At 42.7% G+C, this 15,995-nt stretch overlaps 2 protein-coding genes and 1 long non-coding RNA gene across 5 annotated transcripts; 1 reads left to right on the top strand and 2 right to left on the bottom strand.

The window, feature by feature from the left end:
- Positions 1-527: 527 nt before the first annotated feature.
- LOC110512265 (type I phosphatidylinositol 4,5-bisphosphate 4-phosphatase-A) lies at positions 528-5,447 on the top strand. Of its 3 annotated transcripts, XM_036958348.1 has the most exons (9): positions 532-791; positions 1,437-1,578; positions 1,783-1,861; positions 1,987-2,093; positions 2,313-2,430; positions 2,512-2,564; positions 2,658-2,748; positions 2,956-3,128; positions 3,288-3,359. In XM_036958348.1, the coding sequence occupies exons 1-8, from the start codon at positions 704-706 to the stop codon at positions 3,097-3,099; spliced, it is 822 nt and encodes a 273-aa protein (XP_036814243.1). In that variant the 5' UTR covers positions 532-703; the 3' UTR covers positions 3,100-3,128; positions 3,288-3,359. The 3 variants fall into 3 exon arrangements, with proteins under 3 accessions (XP_036814244.1, XP_036814243.1, XP_036814242.1); XM_036958349.1 differs by having other exon boundaries at positions 528-790; positions 1,460-1,578; positions 2,956-5,447; XM_036958347.1 differs by having other exon boundaries at positions 533-791; positions 2,956-5,447.
- A 577-nt stretch (positions 5,448-6,024) lies between these two features.
- On the bottom strand, positions 6,025-7,489 carry LOC110512266 (endonuclease domain-containing 1 protein). The gene is made up of 2 exons (XM_021592755.2): positions 7,044-7,489; positions 6,025-6,886 (listed from the first exon to the last, which is right to left on the bottom strand). The coding sequence occupies exons 1-2, from the start codon at positions 7,359-7,361 to the stop codon at positions 6,203-6,205; spliced, it is 1,002 nt and encodes a 333-aa protein (XP_021448430.2). The 5' UTR covers positions 7,362-7,489; the 3' UTR covers positions 6,025-6,202.
- A 5,066-nt stretch (positions 7,490-12,555) lies between these two features.
- Positions 12,556-13,794, bottom strand: LOC118942795. The gene is made up of 3 exons (XR_005038445.1): positions 13,744-13,794; positions 13,291-13,654; positions 12,556-12,961 (listed from the first exon to the last, which is right to left on the bottom strand). It is a non-coding gene; the product is annotated as an uncharacterized LOC118942795 (long non-coding RNA).
- Positions 13,795-15,995: the final 2,201 nt, after the last annotated feature.

Here is a 15,995-nt window from a genome sequence, read left to right as displayed (position 1 = left end):
TAGATCTGATTTGGAAAACTATTTTGAGTCATTAAAACGTTTAACAAAACAAAATGTCAACCAAATGTATTCGCTACATGCCTGTATTTCAATTGATATAATGTGGATTTGAATGATTTTATTTAGATTTTTTTTCTCTTCCTTATTGCTTTGTGTAATCTCTCTGGCTGTTCTGTTTTTTTGTGTTTTGCATGTTACTGTTTACAAAAAAATAAAAATAAAAAACAGTAACATGCAAAACACAAAAAACAGAACAGCCAGAGAGATTACACAAAGCAATAAGGAAGATTTTTTTTTTTTTTTTTTTTCATATATATATAAATTAAAAAACGACCTGGTCTGTTTCTCAAGCGTTCCCTGAAATCTCGCGTTGTTGCGCCCCGGTGGAAAAAACGTGGTTGTACATTGAGCTGTAAAATAAGTGGCCGTATGATGCATGGGTTTGGCAACAACAACAACGAACCAATCACTAGACGACTTCCGGCTTCCCGATTTATATTGAGGACGACAATTGGTTGAACATCACGTCCATCACTTGCATAACGACTAACGAGTCATGTGACAGAGTGTTGTTGGTTTGTTGGGCTTCCTGGTTTCCGTGATCATGTGAATACTACAGCTAGCCGTCCCGGTCATACACACTACCCCAGTTTGGGCACTCGACACCCCGCTACAGCCTGCGCTGGTTCCCACTAGCTACTCTATGGCGGATGGAGAGCGTAGCCCGTTGCTTTCGGACCAGCACGACGGGACGAATGGTGCCTCGTATGGCTTTCCCCCGAGGCCACAGAGTGAGTAACTATAACAACAGCTGGCAGTGGCTATGTTACTATAGCTGGCTAGCTAACAACAGTAGCTAACTACCTAGCTAACAACAATAGCTAACTACCTAGCTAACAACAATAGCTAACTACCTAGCTAACAACAGTAGCTAACTACCTAGCTAACAACAGTAGCAAACTACCTAGCTAACAACAGTAGCTAACTACCTAGCTAACAACAGTAGCTAACTACCTAGCTAACTAAGGTCAACTAGCTAGCTTAGCTGGATGCACTATAAGCTCTCTAGCTAGCTAGTTTATTAACAACTCGGCTATTTACAGGTTTTCTTTCCCCGTAGCTACTAGCTGGCTGAATAGTAACTACCTAGTAGAAGAGGGTATCTATCCAGCAATAACAACTGATTTCACTTCCATATTCTATTTCTAGACAGTTATGTGAACTCTGAAGTGAAAGCTTTTGTGTGAACGAATCATTCCTCTTAAAAAATAAAAAAAAATGTATTTCCTGTCATTCTATTTCTCAACCCCCATACCCTCTCTCTGCCTTTCTTCCCGAATTCCCTCCTCCTTCTACTCTGTCCCCCCCCCCAAAAAAAAATAAATAAATAAATATATATATTACCCACCTCTCTCCCCTCCCGTCCTCTGCCCCAGGTTTCCCTCCATTCCTCAGCCCCAGTGCCCCTCCATTCCTCAGCCCCAGTGCCCCTCCTCCAGTCCTGTTCGGTGAAGCCCCGCCTCCCTACTCTCCCCTGGGCAGCCCAGACATTGGCAGCTCCCCCATCATCAGTTGCAGGTAGGTAACCCAGCAACACACACTCTTTCACTCTATACGTCCTACCTCAGCAGCTAAGCAGATGAACCTGTAGCTGAGATGTTGCCCTTTTGAATCCTTGGCCGAGGACTAGATAAACAGGGTTAAACATTCAGCAGAAGGCAAATCTGTTGTTTTGTTGTAACATTTTGGACAATAAAGTTGTATTGTGTTTTGTATTATAAGGGTGTGTCAGAGTGCCATCAACGTGGAGGGAAAGACACACCAACACGTAGTCAAGTGTGTCATCTGCAATGAGGCTACGGTGAGCAGAATGCAGACACAGTTCTATCTACTTACAACACACACACACACACACACACTGGAGACTGATGGAAGGATACTATTAATTAGTTATCAGAACTAACTCTTATCATCGTCTCTCTCCAGCCTATAAAGAATGCTCCAGCAGGGAAGAAGTATGTACGCTGCCCCTGTAACTGTCTCCTCATCTGTAAAGTCACCTCCCAGAGGATCGCCTGTCCCCGACTTTACTGGTGAGAGAGAGATGGAGATAGGGGACATATAGACAGGTAGAGAGAGTGGAAGGTGACGGGCTGGAGAGAGAGAGAGAAAGGACAATGTTTGGTAGGGAGAATGGGAGAGGGAGAAGATTGGAAGGATCTAGGCTAGAGTCCATTCTGTTTGGTGTGTCAGGGGTTAAGGATTGTAACTGATCGTGTGTGTGTGTGTGCGCGTGCTCGCCTGTGTTCCAGTAAGCGTGTCATGAACTTGGGTCTGGTGCCTGCTGCAGGGTCCGGTTCAGGCAGTCCAGAACCTCAACAACTCGCTGGGGTCAGAGTGGTCTGTGGACACTGCAGAAACACATTCCTGGTAGGATCGTGTGTGTGTCTGAGGGAAGGGGGGGGGGGGTAGTAGTGTAAACTAACAGTTGTGTACTGTGTGTGTTGTCAGTGGACTGATTTCTCAGACAGAACGTTAGCCAGATGCCCCCACTGCAGAAAAGTGTGAGTCTATATACCATCTCGCATCAGCTTTTTCCTTATTATCAATCTTCAACTCTGTTCCTGTAGTGACTTCCTGTTTTATCTCTGTTGCAGCTCTTCTGTTGGCCGGCGGTACCCCAGGAGGCGGGGCTTGTGGTGTTTCCTGTTGTTTTTGGTTTTCACTGGCGGCACGGCAGGACTAGTGGTGAGTTTAGTTTCTGAAGATACTATTTCAGTCACAATTGTGTGTGTGTAAGCATCTGTAGGTGGGAACATTGAAGCCAGATGGAACTATGCCTAGTACTCTAACCTCTCTGTTTCTCTATCTAGGTGGGAACATGGAAGTCAGATGGAACTATGCCTAGTACTCTAACCTCTCTGTTTTTTTCCCCCTCTCTGTTTCCCCCTCTAGTTGGGAACGTGTAAATCAGCCTTGCTCAACAGAGGGATCTATGCCTCCTGGGTCTTCCTGATTCTCCTGGCTGTACTGAGCATGTGCAGAATGATCTACTGGGGCTGTCTGAAGATCAGCGAACCTATACAGAACAGCCCATAGAGGGGAGAGGAGCCCATACAGAACATCACATAGAGGAGCCCATACAGAACATCACATAGAGAGGGAGAGGAGCCCATACAGAACATCACATAGAGGGGAGAGGAGCCCATACAGAACATCACATAGAGGGGAGAGGAGCCCATACAGAACATCACATAGAGGGGAGAGGAGCCCATACAGAACATTACATAGAGGAGAGAGGAGCCCATACAGAACATCACATAGAGGGGAGAGGAGCCCATACAGAACATCACATAGAGGAGAGAGGAGCCCATACAGAACATCACATAGAGGGGAGAGGAGCCCATACAGAACATCACATAGAGGGGAGAGGAGCCCATACAGAACATCACATAGAGGGGAGAGGAGCCCATACAGAACATTACATAGAGGAGAGAGGAGCCCATACAGAACATCACATAGAGGAGAGAGGAGCCCATACAGAACATCACATAGAGGGGAGAGGAACCCATAGAAATGGGGGGGGGGTTCCTCAATGCTGGAAGAGGGACCCCGAGTTAAAACATTAGGGAACCCCTGACATGGAGAGGAACAGAGAGATGTACTAAGGGAGATATGGTATTGGAAGGAGCGTGAGAACAAACATTAACATGACCAAGTCAAACTAGATCAAACCAGATCCAACCAGATCAAACTAGATCCAACCAGATCAAACTAGATCCAACCAGATCAAACTAGATCCAACTAGATCAAACTGTCTAAACTGCCTCTGTCTGGAATAACTAACTGGTCTTAGTGGATATGTCCCAAATGGTGCACCACTCAACGTTTGACCAGAGCCCCTTTTCCCTATATAGTGCACTACTTTAGACCAGGGCCCTATAGAACCCTATTCCCTATATAGTGCACTACTTTAGACTAGGGCCCTATAGACTAATAGTCCCCTACTGGACTGGCTGTTAGGACTAATAGTCCCCTACTGGACTGGCTGTTAGGACTAATAGTCCCCTACTGGACTGGCTGTTAGGACTAATAGTCCCCTACTGGACTGGCTGTTGGGACTAATAGTCCCCTACTGGACTGGCTGTTAGGACTAATAGGCCCCTACTGGACTGGCTGTTAGGACTAATAGTCCCCTACTGGACTGGCTGTTAGGACTAATAGTCCCCTACTGGACTGGCTGTTAGGACTAATAGTCCCCTACTGGACTGGCTGTTAGGACTAATAGTCCCCTACTGGACTGGCTGTTAGGACTAATAGTCCCCTACTGGACTGGCTGTTAGGACTAATAGTCCCCTACTGGACTGGCTGTTAGGACTAATAGTCCCCTACTGGACTGGCTGTTAGGACTAATAGTCCCCTACTGGACTGGCTGTTAGGACTAATAGTCCCCTACTGGACTGGCTGTTAGGACTAATAGTCCCCTACTGGACTGGCTGTTAGGACTAATAGTCCCCTACTGGACTGGGAGGAAACCTGGAGGAGCCTGCACTCGCCATCACACCAATATTTTTTTTTTCTACTGTAGAATCTGATTTTTACTGTAAAAACTGACACACTCCGTTTCTACAGTAAAATAAATCACTGAGTGCTACAGACCTGGTGATATTTATTGGTTTTTGATCGACCGGTGATAGATTGGTGTGACTATATATATATATATTTCACTCACTCTCTGCAGTCATTGTTATGTGATTTATTTTTAAATAGTTGGTTTATTTTCTATTATAGAGGTGTCTCCTGTTGTCTGTCACACTCTCTGGTTAACTGTTGTAATATCTAACTAAGCGGAGTCCCAAATGCCTCCCTATTCCCTACTGCTATTGACCTGAGCCCTATTGGCCATAGTGCCCTGCTTTTAAAGTAGTGCCCTATAAAGGGGATAGTGTGCCATTTGGGATGCAAATCTAACTGTAACGTGTTGTTGGCACTACATCCTAATGATTTAGATCTGGTCCAAGGCGTTACGCGCGACTTGGCTGGTGCCGAACCTGCTAGATGCACGTAACAACATGGACAAGAGCTACCTATCAATTATACAGCTGAATAATAACAGGTCCTGTTGTGCTGATATTCTGAGTAATAATGTTGTGAGACTAAAATACTTTTAACAAAACCTCTGTGTGTGTGTGTGTGTGTGTGTGTGTGTGTGTGTGTGAGAGAAATATATGCATAGGCAGAGTGGGAGAGTAGTACACTGTTAAAAGGGTAAGCCGTTGGAGGGTTTTAGGTGGTTATACTATGCCTGATTTAAATGTTTCAATTAGAATTTTAGGACCCCTTTAGGTATCAAAAAGTTATATAAAAAAAAATGTATTTGATCAAATACTGAATTTGGCCTTTACTACTGTAGCCCAGAGAAATGCATTGAATTACACATTCATAAATGGCAACAACAGACAGTCAACAAATAGGTGTTGAAGTTTTTGTCCTGTGTCTAGGAGACATAAGCTCAGGAAATGTGTTATTTTTTCACAACATCTCGCCCGTTTCTTGGGGAGGCACAAAACTACCTTCATACTCGGACGGTGCTGACTTCAGATAATTACCCTGACAACGGTGCTGACTTCAGATAATTACCCTGACAACGGTGCTGACTTCAGATAATTACCCTGACAACGGTGCTGACTTCAGATAATTACCCTGACAACGGTGCTGACTTCAGATAATTACCCTGACAACGGTGCTGACTTCAGATAATTACCCTGACAACGGTGCTGACTTCAGATAATTACCCTGACAACGGTGCTGACTTCAGATAATTACCCTGACAACGGTGCTGACTTCAGATAATTACCCTGACAACGGTGCTGACTTCAGATAATTACCCTGACAACGGTGCTGACTTCAGATAATTACCCTGACAACGGTGGGGATCGTAGAGCGAAATGGAGACCACCAAACAAATGCACATTTTGTATTTTTTTTTAATTATTGTTGGACAAAAAGACTAATCACAAGGAATTCAGGTAAAATTATTTTAATCAAGGAAGTCCTCAATTATTCCCATTAATATATACAGAAACATCTTGATTGCATCTATGTAATCAATGTTTGAAATTATTACAGTTTATTATTGTCAAATACAATATCTATTTAGGCTATTTGCGGTCAATATCGTGCATTTGTCCGGCAGCTGGATTCAGTTCTCTACCTGTTTCACAGTCTTTCCAGAAGGACAGGCACACTCATCATCCTCTTCTTGCCCATCTCTTCCTCCGTCCTTCCCATCCAAATCTAAATATTCACCTGCTAACCTGAGCTGGAAATCACTTGAACACTGCTGGGGAAATACACTGACTTCGCCTCCGGGATAGATTACGTTCAGCTTTTCATACAGATCTGTCAACGCAAGTGGTTTCAACCTTTTTTTCCCACACACCTCTGGAACATTCTCGCTCCAATAGGCCTTGGCCATCCACTTCTCCAGGTTTCTGTTGTAACAACAATAGGCAGACCACAGGTGAGATGGGATGTTCACCCGGTTCTTCAGTGTGTTGCCGTTACTGGGCACCGCTCCGGTCACCACATAGGCTTTTATCTTGTTGTTGGCGTCCTTACAGTTGTTCTCAAGAATCTTTTTGACACTTTTCTCCATGTTACACCAGCTAAACGCATTTGAGGACACTGCTTGCGGAACGCAGTTGGTTAAGGTGAAGGTGGAATTCTTGCTTTCTGTATCACTCGCATGCTCATTTGGAAACATGTGACCTCTGTTCACCTTGTGTGTGTCCTCTGCCCCAACATAGTCTTCTTTGACAGCCTGATTTGGGTAATTGATTCCCGGGGTAGCCAGTGCCATATTGGGATCTGTCTCTTCATCCAGCTACAGGAACAATATTTATTTGAAAAAAACTTTTAAGATACATCTACTTCACAGATCTATTGACAAGAGTATTCACACATCTTACACATACAGTATATGTTCAATCATTTTAAATAAGATTATCATTAATGCACAAATAATTAATTAATCAAGTTACCTGTGGTTCTATCTTCCATGCCGGTCTTTTGATGCTGTCGCCCCCAGTACCGATGAAGGTGTAGGCTGAGAACACAGGGATCCTGTTGGCTGTGTCATAAAGAGTTGCATACCGGTAGACATTGTTGAACAACTGGCAAATCGGTTTGTAATGGTTCTGTGCAGTCCCATCAAGCAAAATACCCGAAATATTTGGAGTCTTCTCATCCAGGAAGAACCCCTTGCACTTTGGATCGAACTTCACCACCACCTCAGAGAGCGCACTATGAAGGGATGAGAAAAGGAGGAGAGCAGAGAGATGCTTCAATACCCCCATCATCACATGAAGACACCACAGAGACAAAGATGAAGTTGCAGTGACCAGTCGTTTTCAGAGACAACTCCTCCAGGTGTCAAGATAGAACAAGGAGGGTTGGTTTGCATAAACTGTTCTATGGCTGCATTTACGCAGATAGCTCAGTTCAGATTTTTTTTTTTTATCCACTAATTGGTCTTTTCACCAATCACATCAGAACTTTTCACGGCAGCTCTTTTTCAGAGCCAATCTGATTGGTCAAAAAAGGTGGGACCATAAGGTAGGACCATTCTAGCCAATGAGAGGGCAGATACGCGTGTGGCACAACAGGCCATAGAGATAGATAGAGGAGTCATCTTCGTATCTGCCATTGTGACGGGATGGGCAGCGCCATTGAGGTGGTTTCTGTTTAAAGTAGTCCATTTTCTCTTCATTGGCTGATTCCTCTCATAGAAATACCCACCCAGTTGACTATTTAAAATGGTGGAAGCCCTCAATGGCAATGTCCATGTTTAAAATGGCTTATATTCAAGAGGAGTCCTCTATCTCTATGACAACAGCCCAACTCACATACAAAGTAGTTTTTTTATCAAAGTTGCAGAAATGCCATGAGTCCAGCTATGTCAGTGCATTGGTAACAACCTGACCATTATGAAAAATATATATTTGATTAAATAAACCTTGTGCAGTGGTGTATAGTACTTAGTAAAACATACTTTAAAGTACTTAAGTCGTTTTTCTGGGTATCTTTACTCTTTATATTTTTGACAACTTTTACTCCACTACAGTCCAAAATTATTAAGGTACTTTTTACTCCATGCGTTTTCCCTGACACCCAAAAGTACTCGTTACATTTTGAATGCTCATCAGGACAGGAAATGGTCCAATTCAGGCACTTATCAAGAGAACATCCATGGTGTCACGACTTCCTCCGAAGTCGGCTCCTCTCCTTGTTCGGGCGGCGTTCGACAGAGAACATCCCTGGTCCTCCCTACTGCCTCTGATCTGGAGGACTCACTAAACAGAGAACATCAACATGTTGCTTGTTACTGCCATCTGGTGGTTGAATGTGGATGAACAGAAAATAATTAATATTTTATCTTCCTAAATATCTCATTTTTTGTCTCATCTCTCCTCTCCTCTGTCTCCCCTCCCCCTCTCATCTCCTCTCACCTCCTCTGTCTCCCCTCCTCTCATCTCCTCTCCCCTCCTCCCATCCCCCCTCTCAACTCCTCCTCCCCTCCCCCCTCTCATCTCCTCCCTCCCCCCCCTCTCATCTCCTCGCTCCCCCCCTCTCATCTCCTCCCTCCTCCTCCCATCCCCCCTCTCATCTCCTCTCCCCTCCCCCTCTCTCCCCCTCTCATCTCCTCCCTCCTCAAAAACTACATGTCTGTAGTTTTTGACGTCTGATAAGTCGAGGGTTGGTTTCTTGAGAAGTGGAACGATTCGGGCCATTTTGAAGTCAGAGGGGACGGAGCCAATAGTCAGGGATGAGTTGATGAGGGAAGTGAGGAAATGGGAGAAGAGAATCTCCACTTAGAAGAAATGAGTAGCCCTGTTCCACCACGCGACGACCAGATGCTCTCGGACTCTGAGAGAAAACGTAGTCAGATGAAGAGAGAGCAGCTGGAGTAGCAGAGTTCTCTGGGCTGATCCGTGTCTCCGTCAGGGCCAAAAGGTCAAGGGACTGAAGGGCAGCATAGGCTGAGATGAACTCGTTCTTGTTGACTGCAGATCGGCAGTACCAAACACTGCCAGAGACCAGGAATTCCACATGGGGGTGTGTGCGCAGGATACACTACATTGTATCCTACAAGAGAGGGGGGGGGACACAAAGAAAGAAATAAATACAAACAGTCCAACTAGCCAGGTCTACAAAATCTTTGCTGTTCAAAGTCTGTTCTTTTATTTAACTAAGCAGTGTCTGTTCAAACACACACACACACACACACACACACAGAGACAGTGAAGTGTCAAACAGTGTTCAATGATTAGCAAGGAGTGTAGAGTTGTTTGGATTGTTGACCAGTGTTCTAATCCAGCATTCGGCTAGAATGAATATACCTTTAGAACCAACACCTAGAAACCACATCACGCGGTCAGAGCGCCATCTAGTGTCGTTTTTCAGTTCTTAGCCGGCTCAGATCGTCAAAACTCACAGCTAGTTTTATTTCTTTACATTCTGTATACATTTACATATTACATTTCTTGTTGTTTTTTTATTTTTATGTTGATTAATAAGTAATACTAATAGTGGATGATGAGAATTTATTTCTGTTGATGTAAATAGGGTTTGTTCAACCGTAAATAAGAGATGTACGTACCAGGAGAAATGCTGAGATTGGTACATTCATGAGAACCCATCCTTCATATGGAATACGTTCTATATTGACAGATTAATTCAGACCAAAACCTGTAATGGAAACACAGTCATTTCTCAGGTCTGTGACCGAAGGTTCAATTCAACACCGTTTTTTAAGGTTCAAACGATCATTAGTGTTGAATACACCCATGTGCTCTGTCAAACCTGCTACACACACACCATACATACACACCCACACACACACCATACATACACACCCACACACACACCATACATACACACACCATACATACACACCCACACACACACCATACATACACACACCATACATACACACCCACACACACACCATACATACACACCCAGACACACACACCATACATACACACCCACACACACACCATACATACACACCCACACACACACCATACATACACACCCACACACACACACCATACATACACACCCACACACACACCATACATACACACCCACACACACACCATACATACACACCCACACACACACCATACATACACCCAGACACACACACCATACATACACCCAGACACACACACCATAAATACACACCCACACACACACCATACATACACACCCACACACACACCATACATACACACCCACACACACACCATAAATACACACCCACACACACACCATACATACACACCCAGACACACACACCATACATACACACCCAGACACACACCATAAATACACACCATAAATACACACCCACACACACACCATAAATACACACCCACACAAACACACACCATACACACACACACCATAAATACACACCCACACACACACCATAAATACACACCCACACAAAACACCATACATACACACAAACACACACACCATAAATACACACCCACACAAAACACCATACATACACACAAACACACACCATACACACACCATAAATACACACCCACACAAAACACCATACAAACACACACACCATACACACACACCCACACAAAACACCATACAAACACATACACACACCATACACACACACCATAAATACACACCCACACAAAACACCATACATACACACAAACACACACCATACACACACACCATAAATACACACCCACACAAAACACCATACAAACACACACACACACCATACACACACACCATAAATACACACCCACACAAAACACCATACAAACACATACACACACCATACACACAAAACACCATACATACACACACCATACACACAAAACCCTCGCTGATCTACACACTCACAGACACATGTAACCGATGTGAAATAGCTAGCTAGTTAGCGGTTGTGCACGCTAATAGTGTTTCAATCGGTGACGTCACTTGCTCTGAGACCTTGAAGTAGTGGTTCCCCTTGCTCTGCTAGGGCCGCGGCTTTTGTGGAGCGATGGGTAACGATGCTTCGAGGGTGACTGTTGTTGATGTGTGCAGAGGGTCCCTGGTTCGCGCCCGGGGCGAGGGGACGGTCTAAAGTTATACTGTTACACACACACACACCATACACACAAAACCCTCGCTGATCTACACACTCACACACACACCGCAATTCTACAGTCTCAGTTTAGTAACCCTCTCCCTCACTGCTATATCGCATTTCCAGTTGAAAGCCCACCCTGGTACACCTTAGCCAATCCCAACCTGGATGGGCAGAGGTTACGCCTTACGAATCAGAGTGTGAGTCGAGAGAAGGGTGTGTCAGCCCCGCCAAAGGGGCGTGGTCTATACAACTCATCTGCGGGACAAGCTCCAATGAGGCGACGGATATGTCCGACAGGTAGGCGTGTCCGTATGGGTAGCTTGCCTATGGAAAAGTTGGAAGGACCGGCTGGAACTGGTAGGCGGGGTTACTGGGGTACAGGATAACCAATTGATGCACATCGGAGGCGGACTGGAGGTTGGGCCGGCGTCTCGCCTTGCTGTTTCCATGGTAAACCCCTCCTCCGACGAAACTATGCCCCTCCCTGCTGTTGCCCCCCCACCCTGGAAGTAGAGGCAGACCTTTGCTTAGGGTAGGCAGCTGATAGGTGGAAAGCTTGTGGGAGGTGAGACCGCTGGAATTCTGCAAGGAAGACCACCTCAACGGCTGATTGGCTGTGCTTAGGGTTAGCCCCTTCTAATTCCTGTTGTTGTTGCGCCACTTCCTCTTCGCTGTGAGCGAGGGCGTGGCCTCCGGGGCGAGGGAATGGGTGGGACTGCTCGTACAACTGGACAAACACACACACAAACGAAAACGTCAGGTGGATGGAAATGTGAATATATATGAAGTCATCCCATAACCAACTATCCCTAGTTGGAAACAAACAGCCCGGAAGTTGTCATATAAGTCACATTGACTAATTCTCCAATCTATAGCGCACGATGGGCGCGCTCGAGCAAATCACCTTTGGCACGTCGCTTTCCAAAGTGTGTTGCATTATGGGGATGAAAATTGTATCATTTGCATGACTGCATGAACTATTATACAGGAAGCCCAAATTCACATATTTTTTTTCCCACTTTTGACCAATCAGATCGCCTCTGTCAGTAATTGGTCTTTTGACCAATCAGATCGCCTCTGTCAGTCATTGGTCTTTTGACCAATCAGATCGCCTCTGTCAGTCATTGGTCTTTTGACCAATCAGATCGCCTCTGTCAGTAGTTGATCTTTTGACCAATCAGATCGCCTCTGTCAGTAATTGGTCTTTTGACCAATCAGATCGCCTCTGTCAATAACTCATTAAAGGATCAGAATTGGGCTGCAAAGACTTTACCCTGCTCTGTGTTGGTGGTGAAAGCCTTAATCAATAACATCAGATATGGTGACAACCCGAATCAACAACATCAGGTATGGTGACAGACCTAATCATTAATGATATGGTGACAACCCTAATCAATAACATCAGGTATGGTGACAACCCTAATCAATAACATCAGATATGGTGACAACCCTAATCAATAACATCAGATATGGTGACAACCCTAATCAATAACATCAGATATGGTGACAACCCTAATCAACAACATCAGATATGGTGACAACCCTAATCAATAACATCAGATATGATGACAACCCTAATCAATAACATCAGATATGGTGACAACCCTAATCAATAACATCAGATATGGTGACAACCCTAATCATTAATGATATGGTGACAACCCTAATCAATAACATCAGATATGGTGACAACCCTAATCAATAACATCAGATATGGTGACAACCCTAATCAATAACATCAGATATGGTGACAACCCTAATCATTAATGATATGGTGACAACCTTAATCAATAACATCAGATATGGTGACAACCCTAATCATTAATGAAATGGTGACAACCTTAATCAAAAACATCAGATATGGTGACAACCCTAATCAATAACATCAGATGTGATGACAACCCTAATCATTAATGATATGGTGACAACCCTAATCAATAACATCAGATATGGTGACAACCCTAATAAATAACATCAGATATGGTGACAACCCTAATCAACAACATCAGGTATGGTGACAGACCTAATCATTAATGATATGGTGACAACCCTAATCAATAACATCAGGTATGGTGACAATCCTAATCAATAACATCAGATATGGTGACAACCCTAATCAATAACATCAGATATGGTGACAACCCTAATCAATAACATCAGATATGGTGACAACCCTAATCAACAACATCAGATATGGTGACAACCCTAATCAATAACATCAGATATGGTGACAACCCTAATCAATAACATCAGATATGGTGACAACCCTAATCAATAACATCAGATATGGTGACAACCCTAATCATTAATGATATGGTGACAACCCTAATCAATAACATCAGATATGGTGACAACCCTAATCAATAACATCAGATATGGTGACAACCCTAATCAATAACATCAGATATGGTGACAACCCTAATCAATAACATCAGATATGGTGACAACCCTAATCATTAATGATATGGTGACAACCTTAATCAATAACATCAGATATGGTGACAACCCTAATCATTAATGATATGGTGACAACCTTAATCAATAACATCAGATATGGTGACAACCCTAATCAATAACATCAGATATGGTGACAACCCTAATCAATAACATCAGATATGATGACAACCCTAATCAATAACATCAGATATGGTGACAACCCTAATCATTAATGATATGGTGACAACCCTAATCAATAACATCAGATATGGTGACAACCCTAATCATTAATGATATGGTGACAACCTTAATCAATAACATCAGATATGGTGACAACCCTAATCATTAATGAAATGGTGACAACCTTAATCAAAAACATCAGATATGGTGACAACCCTAATCAATAACATCAGATGTGATGACAACCCTAATCATTAATGATATGGTGACAACCCTAATCAATAACATCAGATATGGTGACAACCCTAATAAATAACATCAGATATGGTGACAACCCTAATCAACAACATCAGGTATGGTGACAGACCTAATCATTAATGATATGGTGACAACCCTAATCAATAACATCAGGTATGGTGACAATCCTAATCAATAACATCAGATATGGTGACAACCCTAATCAATAACATCAGATATGGTGACAACCCTAATCAATAACATCAGATATGGTGACAACCCTAATCAACAACATCAGATATGGTGACAACCCTAATCAATAACATCAGATATGGTGACAACCCTAATCAATAACATCAGATATGGTGACAACCCTAATCAATAACATCAGATATGGTGACAACCCTAATCATTAATGATATGGTGACAACCCTAATCAATAACATCAGATATGGTGACAACCCTAATCAATAACATCAGATATGGTGACAACCCTAATCAATAACATCAGATATGGTGACAACCCTAATCAATAACATCAGATATGGTGACAACCCTAATCATTAATGATATGGTGACAACCTTAATCAATAACATCAGATATGGTGACAACCCTAATCATTAATGATATGGTGACAACCTTAATCAATAACATCAGATATGGTGACAACCCTAATCAATAACATCAGATATGGTGACAACCCTAATCAATAACATCAGATATGATGACAACCATAGTCATTAATGATATGGTGAAAACCCTAATCAATAACATCAGATATGGTGACAACCCTAATCAAAAACATCAGATATGGTGACAACCCTAATCAATAACATCCGATATGATGACAACCCTAGTCATTAATGATATGGTGACAACCCTAATCAATAACATCAGATATGGTGACAACCCTAATCAAAAACATCAGATATGGTGACAACCCTAATCAATAACATCAGATATGATGACAACCCTAGTCATTAAAAATATGGTGACAACCCTAATCAATAACATCAGATATGGTGACAACCCTAATCAATAACATCAGATATGGTGACAACCTTAATCAATAACATCAGATATGGTGACAACCCTAATCAATAACATCAGATATGGTGACAACCCTAATCAATAACATCAGATATGGTGACAACCCTAATCAATAACATCAGGTATGGTGACAACCCTAATCAATAACATCAGATATGGTGACAACCCTAATCATTAATGATATGGTGACAACCCTAATCAATAACATCAGATATGGTGACAACCCTAATCAATAACATCAGATATGGTGACAACCCTAATCAATAACATCAGATATGGTGACAACCCTAATCAATAACATCAGATATGGTGACAACCCTAATCATTAATGATATGGTGACAACCCTAATCAATAACATCAGATATGGTGACAACCCTAATCAATAACATCAGGTATGGTGACAACCCTAATCAATAACATCAGATATGGTGACAACCCTAATCAATAACATCAGGTATGGTGACAGACCTAATCATTAATGATATGGTGACAACCCTAATCAATAACATCAGATATGGTGACAACCCTAATCAATAACATCAGATATGGTGACAACCCTAATGATTATTCAGCATTGAATCCGTGCTGAAACGCCTCGGAAAGGGCAAAGTGCTGTTGTTGTCTAGGCTACTTGAGATGTGTTGTAGCCTAGTAAAAACTTTTAGTATATGATGCCAACTACTATCCTATCTGGGGTCTCATAATAAATACAAACAATACTATGTTAAAAGCTGACCTCGCTGATCTTTTCAAAAAGAACGGGAAAAGAAACGCTTAGCTAGAACATTCTACAATTTCATTCTACATTTTCATTCTACATATTCATTCTACAATTTCATTTCATTCTACAATTTCAATTCATTCTACAATTTCATTTCATTCTACAATTTAATTTCATTCTGCATATTCAT

The sequence above is a fragment of the Oncorhynchus mykiss genome, chromosome 21 (assembly GCF_013265735.2).
Source record: "Oncorhynchus mykiss isolate Arlee chromosome 21, USDA_OmykA_1.1, whole genome shotgun sequence".
In the NCBI taxonomy this organism is placed as follows: domain Eukaryota; kingdom Metazoa; phylum Chordata; class Actinopteri; order Salmoniformes; family Salmonidae; genus Oncorhynchus; species Oncorhynchus mykiss.
This window is presented reverse-complemented; position numbering and strand designations above follow the sequence as displayed.

What these genes read in the sequence shown, in the direction of transcription:
- LOC110512265 (XM_036958347.1), top strand. Translation starts at nt 704, where the DNA reads ATGGCGGATGGAGAGCGTAGCCCGTTGCTTTCGGACCAGCACGACGGG. An exon ending in CTTTCCCCCGAGGCCACAGA is followed by an intron (nt 792 to 1,436) that starts GTGAGTAACTAT and finishes CCTCTGCCCCAG; the next exon opens with GTTTCCCTCCATTCCTCAGC. An exon ending in TGCCCCCACTGCAGAAAAGT is followed by an intron (nt 2,565 to 2,657) that starts GTGAGTCTATAT and finishes TCTCTGTTGCAG; the next exon opens with CTCTTCTGTTGGCCGGCGGT.
- LOC110512266 (XM_021592755.2), bottom strand. Translation starts at nt 7,361, where the DNA reads ATGATGGGGGTATTGAAGCATCTCTCTGCTCTCCTCCTTTTCTCATCC. An exon ending in CATGGAAGATAGAACCACAG is followed by an intron (nt 6,887 to 7,043) that starts GTAACTTGATTA and finishes TTGTTCCTGTAG; the next exon opens with CTGGATGAAGAGACAGATCC.